This window comes from Jaculus jaculus, chromosome 3 (assembly GCF_020740685.1).
Source record: "Jaculus jaculus isolate mJacJac1 chromosome 3, mJacJac1.mat.Y.cur, whole genome shotgun sequence".
In the NCBI taxonomy this organism is placed as follows: domain Eukaryota; kingdom Metazoa; phylum Chordata; class Mammalia; order Rodentia; family Dipodidae; genus Jaculus; species Jaculus jaculus.
Genome location: NC_059104.1, coordinates 183,783,174 through 183,801,511, shown reverse-complemented (window position 1 = coordinate 183,801,511; position 18,338 = coordinate 183,783,174). Strand labels below are relative to the sequence as shown.

At 41.3% G+C, this 18,338-nt stretch overlaps 1 protein-coding gene across 2 annotated transcripts in view; it reads left to right on the top strand.

Moving 5' to 3' along the window:
* Positions 1 to 18,338, top strand: part of Pik3c2a (phosphatidylinositol-4-phosphate 3-kinase catalytic subunit type 2 alpha) — a 127,832-nt gene that overhangs the window by 41,025 nt on the left and 68,469 nt on the right. For both annotated transcript variants that reach the window (XM_045144953.1, XM_045144954.1), the window contains exons 3-6: positions 5,140 to 5,243; positions 13,533 to 13,690; positions 15,754 to 15,874; positions 16,862 to 16,973. In XM_045144953.1, the coding sequence (XP_045000888.1) occupies positions 5,140 to 5,243; positions 13,533 to 13,690; positions 15,754 to 15,874; positions 16,862 to 16,973 (495 nt within the window). The remainder of the gene's footprint in view (positions 1 to 5,139; positions 5,244 to 13,532; positions 13,691 to 15,753; positions 15,875 to 16,861; positions 16,974 to 18,338) is intronic.

Sequence of the window (18,338 nt, the reverse complement as noted above, 5' to 3'; positions counted from 1 at the left end):
AGGGGAGTTAAGTTAGTTATTTCAACCTTAGACTTCTTTCAATACAGGCATGAGTCACCATAGCTGACCATATTTTTATATATCATCATTCAAACAAATTCCAGCCGCATGCGCCACCTTACATCTGGTTTTGCGTCAGTACTGGGGATTTGGACCTGGGTCATTAGGCTTCACAGGCAAGCTCCTTAGCAGCTGAGCCATCTCTCCAGCCCTATTTTGTTTTTATAAAATTGAAGAGAGAAACCTCAGTAAAGATTAACCATAGTGGTTTAAAGTAAACATACATGGCTATTAAAAGAGCACCCATATGTACTGGTGTGATTTGATCATTTATCTCCCTTTTGTTCCTTTTCTCCTCCTCACCCCATTCCACTGAGCACCTTCTTCCCAAGCAGTCCTTTTTCTGCTCTGACATCTGATGATGTTGTCTTCTGTCCTCTGTCAGAGTGTTTGTAAGCTCAGAATTGTGCAGGTCTTGTGGAAGTATTGGCAGCAACTCTGGGGTCAATATTCCAGTCAGTTTATGTCCACAGGACAGTGCCCCAAAGTGCTGTGGCTTTCTGCCCCCCCTCTTCTGCTGTGTTTAGTGCTAAGCTCTTGATAGCCTCTTATTTCCAGTTTTGATGAATTTTGAGTCTTTTCAGTGTTTTTCATCATCTGCATAGAGAAATTTCTCTGGCTAGCAGTGAGAGCAGCACTCAGGTTCTTTCAGCTACCTTCTCAAAATAGTCCCTGAGGCCTGGCAGGTGTTAGAGATGACTCACCCAGTGCTTAGCTTTGGGCTTTTTCTTCTCACTTTGCTAAGCCTTCAGTCTTCCCCAGTATTCAGCTGTCTAAAGAATCCTTTCTCAAGTGAAAGAACAGAATTGGCATAAACACATATACTTAGAAGGCAATTTGATGGGTTCAACATATCCACCTAGCCCAAAAAAAAAAGTGGTAACTTCCTTCTAGGGACTATGTCCTTCCAAGCCATAGGCTTTTGGCTCAGTTCTCAATACCAAGCATGAATTTCCTCTCACTAAATGGGCCTCAGATCCAATCATCAGTTGATTACCAGTTGATCATGTAGCTTGCAGGATCCACTGCTTATTAAGATCATTGATGACTTTTCTCCCCAGTAACACTTCTAGCACTATGGCAGCTAGCCAGCAAGTGGTGGCTTCCAGCTCTGTTTCAGCTTGATTTCTCAGTGTCCTGTGACCTCTGCAATAGAGTCTTACCGTTTAGTTATGGTGGGTAACCAAAAGCATTGGCAGTAGTCTGTGTTAGTCCCATCCCTGGCATGGGCATTTACCTACAGCAACCTAAAGCTTCACACTAATGCTTTTTCCACCCTAGCAGGGTACTTCTGCCCAAACACTCTTCTTTCTTTTGAATGTTATATTTTACTTTTTCAAGGTAGGGTTTCACTGTAGCCCAGGCTGAGCTGATACTATTCTGTAGTCTCAGGCTAGTCTCAAACTCAGTGATCTTCCTACCTCTGCCTCCTGTGTGCTAGGATTAAAGGTCTGTACCATCATCCCATCTCTATTATTTTTTTATGAGAGAGAGAGAATATGGATTGGCTTGCCAGGGCCTCTAGCCATTGCAGTTGAACTCCAGATGTGTGTGTTAGCTTGTAGGTATGTGTCATCTTGTGCGTCCATGTGATTTATGTGGGTTCTGGGGAGTCAGGCCTGGGTCCTTAGGCTTCACAGGTAAGTGCCTTAACCACTAAACTATTTCTCCAGCCCTGAATATTACTATTTTCAATATCTTATTTATTTATTTATGAGAGAGAGAGAATGAACACCAGGGCCTCTAGCCACTGCAAATGAACTCCAGATCCATGTGTCACTATGTGCATCTGGCTTAATATGGGTACTGGGGAATCAAACCCAGGTTTTGGGCTTTGCAGGCAAGTAACTTAACTGCTAAACCATCTCCTTAGCCCATGAATATTTATTTTTAGTTAATTAATGAAGAATGGTTTCTGTATATCTTATTCATAATGTCTTTAGTATGTTAGCATTTGTTTGCATACATGTATGATGTATGCACAGTGTTAGTATTTTTATAAAGATATATATTTTTTTCTGATTTATTTATATTTATTTATTTATTAGAGACAGGGAGGAGGACAGAGAGGAAGAGAGAGTGAGTGAGAATGGGCATGCTAAGGCCTCTAGCCACTGCACATAAACTCCAGATGCATATGCCACCATGTGCATCTGGCCTACAGGGGACCTGGAGAATCGAACCTGGGTCCTTAGACTTTGCAGGCAAGCATCTTAACCACTAAGACATCTCTCCAGCCCTTCTTTTTTTTATTTTTTTTGGTTTTTCAAGGTAGGGTCTCACTCTGGTCCAGGCTGACCTGGAATTAACTCTGTAGTCTCAGAGTGGCCTTGAACTCATGGCGATTCTCCTACCTCTGCCTCCTGAGTGCTAGGATTAAAGGCATGCGCCACCACGCCTGGCAAGCCCTTATTTTATTTATTTTATTTTAGAGGGAGAATCAGAGAGAGAGAGAATTGGCATGCCAGGGTCTCAGCCCCTGAAATCAAACTCCAGACGCTCACACCACCTACTGGGCATATGCAACCTTGGGCTTGCCTGACCTTTTGTGTGTCTGGCTTATGTGGGATCTGTAGAGTTGAACATGGAGGGACCTATACTTTTCAAAATGTACTTATTGGGCTAGAGAGATGGCTTAGTGGCTAAGGTGCTTGCCTGTGAAGCCTAAGGTCCCATGTTTGACTCCCCAGATTCCCCATAAGTCAGATGCACAAGGGGATACTTTTGTAAGGTTGCACATGCATACAAGGTGTTGCCCCTGTCTGAAGTTCAATTGTAGTGGCTGGAGGCCCTGGCACACCAATTCTCACCGCCCCCCCCCAACTCTCATTCATAGAAAAAGGCCCAGCTGTTGGGCTTGTCTCACATTTGTGTGTGTGCACACATACTCTGGACCCTCTTGTCACGTACTCTAGACCCTCTTGCCTCTGGAAACAAACTTGTCCCAGGACCTACTTTTGTCTTAGCTAGGGCTTACTTGCAGTTACATTGCATTTTGATTAGTCGGCCATAACTCTTATTTTCCCAGGAGCCTTGTTGTTTTTACTTGTGGTTTTGTAGAACTCTAGAGGGTTTTTTTTGGGGGGGGGGAGACCAGATGTGCATATCACATTTGAGCATAAAAGACTCTGACACAGTTTAAATCAAATAAAAAGTATTAAGTAATTTTTTCCTTGAAATTTATTACAGTTTTTATTGTTTTTTCAAGGTAGGGTCTCACTCTAGTCCAGGCTAACCCGTAACTCACTATGTAGTCTCAGGGTGGCCTTGAACTCTTGGCAATCCTCCTACATCTGCCTCCCGAGTGCTGGGATTAAAAGCATGAGCCACCATGCCCAGCTTTCCTTACAATTCTTGAAATTTATACACAATTCTTCTTATTGGTTGATTGATGATGGATGGATTGCAAGACTAAGTATTGAACCCAGAGCCTTGTGCATATTTTATGTAGTCTGCTTACAGACCTTCAAGTAAGCCATGCTCTTTTTTGCTGTTCTTAGCTGATAAATTGATCTTATTATTGTAAACAAATTTGGTCAACATTTGTTTACATAAGGTCCATTCTAATTCTTCTATCTCTATGTGCTTATAAATAAATACAAACTATAAAATGTTTTTATGTATTTATTTGCAGGCAGAAGGAGAGGAAAAAGAAAGGAGAGGGAGGGGGAGAGAGAAAGAACAATGGGCATACCAGGGCCTCTTGCCACTGGATTGAGCTCCTGTGCATGTGCTACTTTGTGCCTCTGGGCTTATGTGGGAATCAAACCAGGGCTGGCAGACTTTTCAGCAGTGCCTTTAACTGCTGAGCCATCTCCCCAGCCCATGTTTCTAATTTTAATTAAATTCAACCAATAAATTCAAACAATTAATGTGAAATGAGGCTTAATTGGTACTACTTCTACACAGGTAGAAATCCTCTTTCTTTTTCACTTTATTTTTTATTGACAGCTTCCATACTTATACCCCCTCACACACATCACAAAACTACACTCCATCATATCCCCTCCCTATCTCCATTAGTCTCTCTTTTGTTTTGATGTCATCATCTTTTCCTCATAGTAGAGGGTCTTGTGAAGGTAGTGCTGGGCACTGTGGGGTCATGGATAGCGAGGCCAGTTTCTGTTTGGACAATTGCATTGTAAGCAGTCCTACCCTCTTTGGCTCTAACATTCTTCAGTAGGGTCTTGCCTGTAGCCCAGGTTGAGCTGGAATTCACTTTGTAGTCTCAGGGTAGCCTGGAACTCACACCTCTCCTCATACCTCTGCCTCCCGAATATATGGATTAAAGGCATGTGCTACCATGCCTGGCCTAGAAATCCTTTTTTTTAAAAAAAATTTCTACAAAGTAGAACTTAATCTTCTTTATTTACTTATTTAGTTGCAATGAGAGAGAAAGAGACCGGATGGGAGTGCCAGGGCCTCCAGCCACTGCAAATGAACTCTAGATGCATATGTACCACCTTGTGCATCTGGCTTATATGGGTACTGGGGAATCCAGCCTGGGTCCTTAGGCTTCACAGGCAAGCTCCTTAACCACTAAGCCATCTCTCCAGCCCCTTTTGCTTTGTTTTCTGAGTGGCATCTCAGGATGCATAGGCTGCCATCAACTAGAGATCCTCCTGTCTCAACCACCTGTGCTAGGATTTCAAGTGGGTACCAAGAAACCCAGTTTTTAGTGGTGGCTTACACTTGTAATCCCAGCAGCTGAGAGACATGGATGGAGATTGTTCACAGTTTTAGAGTGGCCTAGACTAGAATGAAGTGTTATCTAAAAGAAGTCCATTGTTTAAGCCAGGTGCAATGGCACACACCTTTAATCACAGCACTTGGGAGGCTGAGGTAGGAGGATCACCTTGAGTTTGAGGCCAGCCTGGGCTACAGAGTGGAGTTCTAGGTCAGCCTGGGCTAGAACGAGACCTGCTTTAAAACAAAAAGCCATTTTTAAACCTCTTGCTTACATGAATTAATTCCTGTCTTACAGCTTGTGATTTCTTCATTAAACTAGTGTGTACGGTACTACTTTATAGCATTGTTGAGATCTTTCACCTTTAATATAAAATCCCCTTTTAATTACAGAAAGACCCAAATGGGACCAGTAGTTTGCCAACTGGAAGTTCTCTTCTACAAGAATTTGAAGTACAAAGTGAGGAGGTGGCAGCTTTTTGTCAATCCATTACCAAGTAAGGAAATTTTCTTCATAAGTTAAAATTCTTTCGGTTAAATGTTTAAGCAATTATATGTGGGGCTGGAGAAGACAGCTTAGTGGTTAAGACATTTACCTGCAAAGCCAAAGGACCCTGGTTTGATTCCCCAGGACCCATGTAAGCCAGATGCACAAGCAGGCACATGCATCTGGAGTTTATTTGCAATAGCTGGAGGTTCTGGGATGCCCAATCTCTTTCTGTCTCTCTTACTACCTCTCTCTCCCCCCTCTTAAATAAATAAATAAATAAATAATATATTTTTTAAAAAACAAGGGCTGGAGAGATGGCTTAGTGGTTAAGCACTTGCCTGTGAAGCCTAAGGACCCCAGTTTGAGGCTCAATTTCCCCAGGACCCATGTTAGCTAGATGCACAAGGAGGCACACGCATCTGGAGTTTGTTTGCAGTGGCTGGAGGCTCTGGCATGCCCATTCTCTCCCTCTCTCTCCCTTTCTCCCCCTCACTTCCCCTCTCTCTCTCTCTGCCTCTTTCTCTGTCGCTGTCAAATAAATAAAAATTTTAAAAATTAAAATAAAAAATGAAATGATATGTGAACCAGCTTAATGCTAATTATGGGATTTTAAAAAAATTTAAATTTTGCCAGGCATGGTGGTACACGTCTTTAATCCCAGACTTGGGAGGCAGAGGTACATGGATTGCTGTGAGTTTGAGGCCAGCCTGAGACTACATAGTGAATTCCAGGTCAGCCTGGGCTAGAGTGAGACTCTACTTCAAAAAACCAAAAAAAAAAAAAAAATTAAAATTTTGAGTCAAAATAATTAATTTGCATATTACCACAAACTACAGATAAGCCTGTATCCTGTTAAGTTTCTGAATGTTTAGACAGACAGACAATAAAAGTGGCCAAAAGAAATATATTTCAGTTTACCATTTAAAATATTGCCTCAATACACTTAGAAAATTCTTTTTAATTTTTTGAATTAACAACTTCCAGACTTATAGACAATAAACCATGATAATTCCCCCTCCCCACTTTCCCCTTCACAACTCTGCTCTCCATCATATCTCTTTCCCCCTATCGATCAATCTCTTTATTTTGATGTCATGATCTTTTCCTCCTATTACACTAGTCTTGTGTAGGTAGTGTCAGGCACTGTGAGGTCATGGATATCCAGGCCATTTTGTGTCTGGAGGAGCATGTTGTAAGCAGTCCTACCCTTCCTTTGGCTCTTACATTCTTCCTGCCACCCCTTCTGCAATGGACCCTGAGCCTTGGAAGGTGTGAGAGATGTTTCAGTGCTGAGCACTCCTCTGTCACTTCTTAATGGCACTGTGGTGACTTTTGAGTCATCCCAAGGTCACTGCCATCTGAAAAGAGAAGCTTCTCTAACCAAAAGTGAGAGTAGCATTAATACATGGGTATGAACATTAAGAAAAGTGCTTACAAGGCAGTTTGGTGAGTATAATATATGCAGTTAGCCAGACACCAGCAGGTGTTACAACCCTAGGGCTCATGACCTCCCTCATCATAGGTTTTCAGTATCGGGCATGTATGTTCCCTCCTGTGGAGCAGGCCTCCAGTCCAATTAGATAACATTTGGTTTCCCCCATAACAGACATGTAACTATAGCACCCATTTAGTCATTTGGCCTAGTTGGCCCAACTTAAGGCTTGCAATGTCCACTGTTGTTTATCTCCACTGATGACTTCTGTCTCTCCCATGAAGCTGCATACAGCATAGCTTTTTCTAGGCTTTTTGTCAGCTGGTCTTCAGGGAGGAGGTTTTCAGCTCAGCTCCAGGAAGATTTCTCAATGACCCTGCAGCTCAAGCTTGTGGACTCTTCAGCAACAGGGTCTTAATATCTATTCCTGGTGGGAAACCAAGAGCCTTGGCAGTAGCCTGTAATGTTTTGGGAACACCAGGGACCTCCCTAGCCAACAGGAGATGGGAGGAGTTAGGGGATGGTATTGTATATATGTAAGTAGAAAAATAGATTACTAGGTGGGAAAGGCCCAAGCGTATATATGTAAGTAGAAAAACAGATCTCTTGGAACATTCTCTTTTTTTTATTTTTTTAATTTTTATTAACATTTTCCATGATTATAAAATATATCCCATGGTAATTCCCTCCCTCCCCACCCCCACACTTTCCCGTTTGAAATTCCATTCTCCATCATATTCCCTCCCCATTACAATCATTGTAATTACATATATACAATATCAACCTATTAAGTAGCCTCCTCCCTTCCTTTCTCCACCCTTTATATCTCCTTTTCAACTTACTGGCCTCTGCTACTAAGTATTTTCATTCTCACACAGAAGCCCAGTCATCTGTAGCTAGGATCCACATATGAGAGAGAACATGTGGCGCTTGGCTTTCTGGGCCTGGGTTACCTGACTTAGTATAATACTTTCCAGGTCCATCCATTTTTCTGCAAATTTCATAACTTCATTTTTCTTTACCACTGAGTAGAACTCCATTGTATAAATGTACCACATCTTCATTATCCACTCATCTGTTGAGGGATATCTAGGCTGGTTCCATTTCCCAGCTATTATAAATTGAGCAGCAATAAACATGGTTGAGCATGTACTTCTAAGGAAATGAGATGAGTCCTTTGGATATATGCCTAGGAGTGCTGTAGCTGGGTCATATGGTAGATCAATCTCTAGCTGTTTTAGGAACCTCCACACTGTTTTCCACAATGGCTGGACCAGATTGCATTCCCACCAGCAGTGCAGAAGGGTTCCTTTTTTTCCACATCCCCGCCAACATTTATGATCATTTGTTTTCATGATGGTGGCCAATCTGACAGGAGTGAGATGGAATCTCAATGTAGTTTTAATCTGCATTTCCCTAATGACTAGTGACGTAGAACATTTTTTTAGATGCTTATATGCCATTCGTATTTCTTCCTTTGAGAACTCTCTATTTAGCTCCATAGCCCATTTTTTTAAATATTTATTTATTTATTTTTATTTTTTTAATTTTTATTAACATTTTCCATGATTATAAAATATATCCCATGGTAATTCCCTCCCTCCCCACCCCCACACTTTCCCGTTTGAAATTCCATTCTCCATCATACTACCTCCCCATTACAATCATTGTAATTACATATATACAATATCAACCTATTAAGTAGCCTCCTCCCTTCCTTTCTCCACCCTTTATGTCTCCTTTTCAACTTACTGGCCTCTGCTACTAAGTATTTTCATTCTCACGCAGAAGCCCAGTCATCTGTAGCTAGGATCCACATATGAGAGAGAACATGTGGCGCTTGGCTTTCTGGGCCTGGGTTACCTGACTTAGTATAATACTTTCCAGGTCCATCCATTTTTCTGCAAATTTCATAACTTCATTTTTCTTTACCGCTGAGTAGAACTCCATTGTATAAATGTACCACATCTTCATTATCCACTCATCTGTTGAGGGACATCTAGGCTGGTTCCATTTCCCAGCTATTATAAATTGAGCAGCAATAAACATGGTTGAGCATGTACTTCTAAGGAAATGAGATGAGTCCTTTGGATATATGCCTAGGAGCGCTATAGCTGGGTCATATGGTAGATCAATCTCTAGCTGCTTTAGGAACCTCCACACTGTTTTCCTCAATGGCTGGACCAGATTGCATTCCCACCAGCAGTGCAGAAGGGTTCCTTTTTTTCCATATCCCCGCCAACATTTATGATCATTTGTTTTCATGATGGTGGCCAATATGACAGGAGTGAGATGGAATCTCAATGTAGTTTTAATCTGCATTTCCCTGATGACTAGTGACGTAGAACATTTTTTAAGATGCTTATATGCCATTCGTATTTCTTCCTTTGAGAACTCTCTATTTAGCTCCATAGCCCATTTTTTGATTGGCTTGTTTGATTCCTTATTATTTAACTTTTTGAGTTCTTTGTATATCCTAGATATTAATCCTCTATCAGATATATAGCTGGCGAAGATTTTTTCCCATTCTGTAGGTTGCCTCTTTGCTTTTTTCACTGTGTCCTTTGCGGTGCAAAATCTTTGTAATTTCATTAGGTCCCAGTGGTTAATCTGTGGTTTTATTGCCTGAGCAATTGGGGTTGTATTCAGAAAGTCTTTGCCAAGACCAATATGTTGAAGGGTTTCCCCTACTTTTTCCTCTAGCAGTTTCAAAGTTTCCGGTCTGATGTTAAGGTCTTTAATCCATTTGGACTTAATTCTTGTGCATGGCGAGAGAGAAGAATCTATTTTCATCCTTCTGCAGATATTTATCCAGTTTTTCTTGGAACATTCTTATGTTGTAGTTATCTTCTTGTTGCTGGGATAAAGCACCAGACCAAAGGCAGCTCATAGGAGGAAAGGCTGTTATTTTGGCTTACAGTCTCAAGGGAAAGCCTCATGATGTCTTGGAAAGCATGGCATGAGCAGAGGCTGGACATCACCTCTGCTCCAGCAGGTGGAAAACAACAGTAGGAGGGTGAGCCAAACTTTGGCAAGGGGGAGCTGGGCTATAATTATAATACCCATAAGCTTGCTTCAATGCCATACCTCCTGCAGCAAGGCCCAACTTCCCAAATTGCCATCAGTTGGTAACCAAGCATTCAGAACACATGAGTTTATGGGGATATCTAATTAAAGCTACCACATTCTGCCGCAGCTTCCCTAAACTCAAGATAGGGATTGCATTAAATAGTAAATTGCTTTTGGTAAGATTGACGTTTTCACAATATTGGTTCTTCCAATCCAAGAACAAGGGATGTTTTTCCATCTCCTAGTGTCTTCTGTAATTTTTCTTGAGTGTTTTGAAGTTTTCATTGTAGAGATCCTTCACTTCCTTGGTTAGGTTTACTCCAAGGTCCTTTATTTATTTATTTATTTATTTATTTATTTATTTATTTATTTATTTATTTATTTATTTTTTGAGGTAGGGTCTCATTCTAGCCTAGGCTGACCTGGAATTAACTATGTAGTCTCAGGGTGGCCTCAAACTCACAGCAATCCTCCTACCTCTGCCTCCCGAGTGTTGGGATTAAACGCATGTGCCACCATGCCCAGCTTACTCTGTTTTTCATTTCTAGTGTTTGATTGGTATTTCTTTAGTATTTTTATTTCCCTACTCATGTCTTATATTGACCTCCTTATTTCATTAAGTTGGTTTCTTGTGTCTTTCTTCAGGAGTTTGTTTTCAGAACCTTGATTTCTTTGAACATTCTTTTGAAATATATCTCAGGCATTTCATCTAAATCAGTCTCACTGGAGGTCATTTCTGATGGATTTTTGGTGGAATTATACTATCTTGATTTTTGTTGTTGTTTCTTGTATTATAATGTAGAGATTTTTGCATCTTGGGTTAATTTGATGCTTGGTTTTTCTAATTATTTTCTGTATTTGTAGGCATGTAAATCTGACATTATTTACCTTTAGGATAGGAGCTTAAGGTGCCAGGTGTGGCTCTTATATTACTCCCAGACCAGGTGTTGGATTTGCCTGCTATGCAAGTATTTTAGTAGTCTGAGAGAGCAAAACACAGGCAGATTCTAAAATTCAACTGGGTAATATACACACTCTATCAAAATTTGCATAGTTTATGTAAGAGTGGTCATAAAACAAACAGATAATCTAACAATGTCAAATTCCCTAGGAGTGTGTTGCCTCTTACTTAATCCTGTCAACTGGGAGGCTGAGATTTTGGACTGTAAAAGGTTCCAGTTCAGCCTAGGGCAGAGTGAGACCCTGCCCCCAAGAATGGTAGAAGTAGACAGACACACTATAAATCAGGAAACAACAAAGGACAACCCCAAAATACAGCTTACTTAAAAATGGCAAAGCTGACCCAATCATATCTAACACATAGCCTGCCCTGACATGGATGGTGCCATTAGCACTTCCAACACAGGCCTATATGCCAGGCTTTGGGGCAGGTACTGAGCCTGTGTAAGTAATCCTTTTGGGATGGCTTCTGTCTCACCTATGCTGCATTCCCGCTTGGGTCCCTCTTCACTGTCCTATGAGCTCAGCTAGGTGGCTGGGTCGGAGGGGATGCTGCTCTGATCGCCTGTGCTGGGTGCTTTCTAGCTGAGCCATTATTCCCCAGGTCTCCAGGGGTTGGCAGCACTGGAAGCTGGGGTAAAGGTGTGTATGGAGGGGGACCTGAAGTTATGGTCCCTGTGGTCCTCTTTTTATGAGCCACTTAGCAGGTCCCTGCTGTCTTCTTCAGATTTCTTGCCTTTGAGAGGATGCTGGTGTGAGTGGAAAATCCCTTCACCTGGCTTCTCCTGTGGTTCTCATAGTGCTGGGCGGCTGTGTGGACTGGCACCACAGTAGGAGCCAGTTGTGGATGCTTGCCTACTTGCTAGAAGCTCTGGTTCTCTACTTCTCCGCTGTGGTAGATAATTCCTTATCCACCTTCACTTCTCAGTAGAAGAATGTATTTTGCTCATCTCCCCATCCCCGGCTGCATTAACGTAGTTACTATGCTGCCACCTTACCTGGAAGTCCTTAGGTTTTTTATTTGTGCGTACAGGAGCATGAGTGTGCAAGTATACTACATTCATAATTTAGGTATAACTGTTTGGCTTCTGTCAATACTTGTACATGCAGTTTGTAGCTTTCAGCTGAATGAAGGCCTTGCAGCATTATTGTAAAGAGTTTTGCTGTACTGTAAAGCTTTGTTATCTCTTTCCTTGTGACATGACTGCAGACAGATTTTGTAGAAAAATGGCTTTTATGCATGTGTGTAGAGTTCTTTTGTAACGGCTAGAGGCCCCAGCATACCCGTTCTCTCTCTGTCTCTTTTTCTCCCCCAAAATAAATTTAAAAAAATAAAAATATTTTAAAAGAAATAAGCCCCTTAGAATAAAAGATTTAGGACCTGGGGAGATTGCTTAATGATTAAAGGCACTTGCTTGGAAAGTCTGGTGCCCTGGTTCAGTTCTCTAGTACTCATGTAAAGCAAAATGCAAAAAGGCACATATGTCTGAAGTTTGTTTGCACTGGCAAGAGACCCTAACACACCCATACTTTCTCTCACAAATAAACCAGTAAAAATATTTAATCAGGCCTGGGGAGATGGCTTATCAGTTAAGGCATTTGGTTGCAAAGCCTAAGGACCTGTGTTTGATTCCCCAAGACCCACGTAAGCCAGATGCACAAGGTGATGCATGCGTCTGGAAGTTCATTTGCAGCAGCTAGAGGCCTTGGCATGCCCATTCTCTCTGTCTCACTCTCTCTGCTTCTCTCTCAAAAAATTAAAATATATATTTTTAAACTTTAATAAGTTAAGTATGTGCACATGCCTTGAATCCCAGCACTTGGGAGGCAGAGGTTGGAGGATCACTGTGAGCTTAAGGTCAGCTTGAGACTAAATAGTGAATTCCAGGTTAGCCTAGGCTAGAGCGAGACTCTACCTGAAAACACCAAAACAAGGCTGACCACAAACAAATTACTAAAAAGAAAAAATATTTAAAAGGACAGCAAACTTTTAATCCCTTTGGCAGTTACAGTTTTAGGAGCTATGTGAGCTTTGTCATTAGTAATTGATTATTGTTGTTATTATTATTTTGATTTTTTTTGTTTGTTTTTTTGAGGTAGGGTCTCACTCTGGTCCAGGTTGATTGTTTTTTGAGGTAGGGTTTCTCTCTAATCCAGGCTGAACTGAAATTTACTATGTAGTCTCAGGGTGGCCTTGAACTCACAGTGATCCTCTTTCCTCTGCCTCCCAAGTGTTGGGATTAAAGGTGTGCACCATCATGATTGGCTCAATAATTTATTATTAGTGGACCATTTTGTGTAATTGCGCTGTGTGGTCTCAGAATCTAAGCCGAGACCCTTATTTACTGCTGTTCACTGGGTCTGTCCCGGTTGATGCTGGTCGTATTACAGAGGTTCTGGTGCTAGTCAGTCTCTTCTCCTTGACTTCCTTTCGTGTACAAGGCAAGTGCTGGTCATTGGAGTGTTGACAGGGGTTTGTTCACTGCAGTCTCATGAGCAGCTCTGCAGCAGGACAAAGACACCTGAAAGCATGTGAAGCCTTGTTGAGCCAATGCAGCTTTTCTTTTTTTTTTTTTTTAAGTTATTTTTATTTATTTATTTAAGAGTGACAGACAGAGAGGAAGAGGGAGACAGAGAGAGAGAGAGAATGGGTGCACCAGGGCCTCCAGCCACTACAAACGAACTCCAGACGTGTGCGCCCCCTTGCGCATCTGGCTAACGTGGGTCTTGGGGAGTTGAGCCTCAAACCAGGGTCTTCAGGCTTCACAGGCAAGCGCTTAACCGTTAAGCTGCATTTGGCTTTTCTTAAAAATAAACAACATTTTTTGTGAACAGGTTGAAGGCCAAATTTCCATATACCAATCACTGCACAAATCCAGGCTATTTGTTAAGTCCAGTCACAGTGCAAAGAGGCACCTCTGGAGAAAATGCCAGCGTGAAGGTCTCCATTGAAATCAAAGGATTTCAACTGCCAGTCACTTTTACATGTGATGGTAAGTTTGTATTTGCCTGAGAGTTTGCTTCTGCTTTGATTACAAGGAAAACGCTTCAGATACCATTCCCTTCCTTGTGATAAACCAACTTATTATTATTAGATGTCCTTTTATAAACAGTACTGGCACTTACACAGATAATTTTCTGGTTCGGGCTGATGGGAAAACAAATTGCCTTTATTTGAGAGGAATTAAAAAAGTGAATGGGTGTGCCAGGGCCTCTGGATACTGCAAATGAACCCCAGACGTGTGTGCCATATTGTGCATGTGGATCTCGTGGGTAGTGGGGAATGGAACCTGGGTTCTTAGATTTCGCACTCAAATACCCACTATGACATCTCTCCAGCCCCAAGTTGCCTTTATGAGTATGTGTTTCTGTTAAGCAAATTCAACTATGGTTTAAATTTTCCCTTCAACCTGGCATAAACATCCTTTCTGGAGCTGTATCCCTCAGTGTTTGTAGGATTTTTGTTTTTTTTTTAAATTTATTGTCTTGCTTATTTACAGGCAGGGTCTTACTCTAGCCCAAGCTGACCTGGAATTCACTCTGCAGCTCATGTTAGCCTTGTACTCAAGACAGTTCTCATCCCTCAGCCTCCCATATGCATTAAAGGAATGTACCTAGCCAGGAATTTTTTTTCTTTTTTGGTTTTGCAGGGTAGGGACTTGTTCTAGCCCAGGCTGACCTGGAACTCACTCTGTAGTCTCAGACTGGTGTTGAGCTCACAGTGATTCTCCTACCTTTACCTGTCAAATGCTGGGATTAAAGGCATGCACCACTAGGCCTGTCTCAAATTTTTTTTTTCCTCCCTCTCTCCCTCCCTTCCTGTATTTAAATATTTAAATCTACTTTTCTAGTTTTGTATTTTGGAAAGCCTTTTGAAAAAATACAGATGCAAAACAAAGATGTTAGCTAGTAATTGTAGTCATCCTCTTAGTTTCTGAAGGAAAAGTTATTTCTCTTAAATATGCCTTACAGTTTAAGTCTAGGTATACAGTAAGAATATTACAATGCATAAAACAGCTACTAGGCACGTTGATAGCAGGTTTGGTTTATATCATTTTTTATTTATTTTTTTAATATTTATTCCTTCATTTATTTGAAAGAGATACAGAAGCAGAGAGAGAGAGAGAGAGAGAGAGAGAATGAATGGGCACACCAAGTCCTCCAGCCACTGCAAACAAACTCCAGATGCATGTGCCACCTTGTGCATATGGCTTATATGGGTCCTGGGGAAATTGAACCTTGGTCCTTAGGCTTCACATGCAAGTGCATTAACCACTGACCCGTCTCCCCAGCCCTTATTTATGTTTTTCTCTGAAGCAGAGTCTTACTGTATTAGAACTCACCCTGCATCCCAGGTTGGCCTTGAACTCATGGCGGTTCTGCTGTGACTATAGGTGTGAGTCCCTACACCTGACTTGTCAGTTTTTAGCTGATGTCGGTATCAGAGTAATCTAAGAAAAAATACCTTGGTGCTGGGGAGATGGATCAGCAATTAAAGGTGCTAGTTCTGCAAGCTTGCAGGCCCAAGTTCAGTCCTCCCCAACACCCAATAAAAGCCAGACCCAGAGTGGAGCACAGGTCTATAATCCCAGCCCTCACCGAATGCCATGGGCGGTTCAGCCATGTAGACTGCTCTTTCCAGCAAAAATTTGGATGGGCATATGCTATGAATCCAAAATATACACTGTAGTTCAGAGCCTTAGTTTGAAAAAAAAAAATGATGTAAAGTATCTCAGTAATATTTAATACTGATAATATTAAAATAGCCTTTATTTTTTGAGGTGGAATCTTGCTGTGTAGTCCAGGCTGGCCTCAAACTCATGATCTTCGTGTCTTTCCCTCTAAACTAATATATTTGACATATTAGGTTAAATAAAGTAGGCTGCTAAGATTCGTTTTGCCTCTCATTTTCAGTGTTGCTACTAGGAAATTTAAAAAGATAACATGTAACCTACATTGTGGTTGGCATTATATTTTATTTCACACAGCTGTCTTAAATTGTAAGTTTACTTAGTGTTGAGTGAGCAAAATGGAGCTGACGCCACCTCTTTTACAGTGAGCTCTACTGTGGACATCGTCATAATGCAGGCCCTGTGCTGGGCACACGATGACTTGAATCAAATAGATGTTGGCAGCTACGTTCTAAAAGTTTGTGGTCAAGAGGAGGTTCTGCAGAAGTAAGTTTACATATTAACTACTGATCTATGTCTTTGGAAATTTCACTTTTATTTATTTATTTATTCATTTTCTGGTTTTTCAAGGTAGGGTTTCCCTCTAGCCCAGGCTAACCTGGAAGTCACTATGTAGTTAGTCTCAGGGTGGCCTCAAACTCACGACAATCATCCGTCCTCTGCCTTCTGAGTGGGAAATTTTATATCTAATGGCACAAATTAGAAATTTTTCAGTTTAAATTTAATCTGAAAATACATCGGATCCTGTAGAATTGAATCAACAGACTTTTATTAAGATATGCTATGTTTTAGAAAGTTGTGGGATTTCAGAGATACTTAAGACATGGTATTGTCTTAAGAAGCTAAGTCATCGTGAGTCTGTTTATGGTGGGGCATACCTGTAATCCCAGCTCAAGAGAGGTGGGTGCAAGAGTATCACAAGTTCAAGGTCATTCTTGGCTACATAGTGAGTTGGAGGACAACTAGAACTACATGAGTCCTTGTCTCACAAATTTTTTTAAAAGAAGCTTAGTAGTTTAATATAAAGATTGTGAAGAACAGTTTTCTGTAGTCAGCACTCATATCGTTTGTAGGCTGTTACCCTTTTTACTGAGTACTGCTATGTTATGTACAGTGGTAAGACATTTTAAGGTTAGGCTTGAAGTAATTGTTACATGATTTTTCTCACTAAGTAATTTTTTACAGCTTGTAGTTCATCTAGTTACCTTGCAGATTTTAGGTTTTATATCCTAGGTTGCTAGAAAGAACCTGGCCCTGTGTTTCTTACTTCATCTTTGTCTTCATCTCCTTTGTTCTTCATCTCACTCCTTATATAGAACAGTTCCTACTTAGATACTCTCTACTAGTTTAAAAACACCATATTCTACAATTCTCATTGGTTCCTGATCAAATGCACTTTGTATTTTATGCTCACCTCTGTATCTTCTGATTTGAGTAGAGAAATACTGGTGGCTAATTCATGTATTTTAACAGTAACCATTGCCTCGGGAGTCATGAACATATTCAAAATTGTCGAAAATGGGACACAGAGATTAAATTACAACTCTTGACCTCCAGTGCCATGTGCCAGAATCTGGCCCGAACAGTAAGTGAGTGAGTGTGTGTGTGTGTACACGCACACGTGTGTGTATTTATTTTATAACTGAGCAGTGTGTATGCACTTAATAACTAAATTGTGTGGTTTGCTTTAGAACTGAACAATGTGTATTTAATAACCAAATAGTTTGTGTGTGTGTGTGCTTTAGAATGGAACAGTGAGTGAGTGTGTACTTCATATCTGAACTGTATTTGGTGGGTCTAATTTTGTTTGTTTGTTTTGTTTTGTTTTTGAAGGTAGGCTCTTGCTCTAGCTGAGGCTAACCTGGAATTTACTCTCTAGTCTCAGGCTAGCCTCATAGCGATCCTCCTACTTCTGCCTCTTGAGTGCTGGCACTAAAGGCATGTACCACCTAAGTGATTCTTTTAAGTACCCCTTTCAGTCCATATCTTTTCCAGTCATTTTGGCATTGGCTTGGGTTTGTACAGTTGTTGTTTTCAGCAGAAGTCATCTCAGAAGCTGGAGAAGATCTGTAATAATGAGCAATTAGCATACCCCTCAGGTCTAGAAACAGAAACTTTGAAAAGCAAAGCAGAATTAAAAACTTGATTGAGCCAGGTGTGGTGGCACGTGCCTTTAATCCCAGCACTGGGGAGGCAGAGGTAGGAGGATCGCCATGAGTTCAAGGCCACCCTGAGACTACATAGTGAATTCCAGGTCAGCCTGGGCCAGAGTGAAACCCTACCTCAAAAAAAAAAAGCAAAAACAAAACTTGATTGAGGCCAGGTGCAGTGTACATACCTTTAATACCAGCACTCAGGACGCAGAGGTAGGAGGATCACTATGAGTTCAAGGCTACCCTGGGACTGCATAGTGAATTTCTAGGTCAGCCTGGACTAGAGCAAGACCCTACCTTTGGTGGGGGGAGACTTGATTGATATATTTAAAGTTAAGTTTATTTTGTAAACTGTGAGAAATAAGTGGGCAAGCACTGTAACAGAAGAACTGCTGTTTTAAAAGTTTGACTTTGGGGCTGAGGAGATAGCTCAGCAGTCCAAGAGTTGGAGAGATGGCTCAACAGTTAAAGATACTTGCTTGCAAAGTCTAGTGGCCTGGGTTAAATTCCCCAGTGCCCACATAAAGCCAGATGCACAAAAAGGTACATGCATGTGTTTATCTGCAGTGGCCCGAGGCTCTGGTATGACATCCTAATCTTTTTCAGTCTGCTTCTTTCTCTTTGTCTCTCTCTCTCTCTCTCTCTCTCTCTCTCTCTCTCTCTCTCCCCCTCTCAAATAAATTAAAAAATAACACAGCCTGGTATGGTGGCACATGCCTTTAATCCCAGTCCTTGGAAGGCAAAGGTAGGAGGATTTCCATGAGTTCGAGTCCAGCCTGCGACTACATATTGAATTC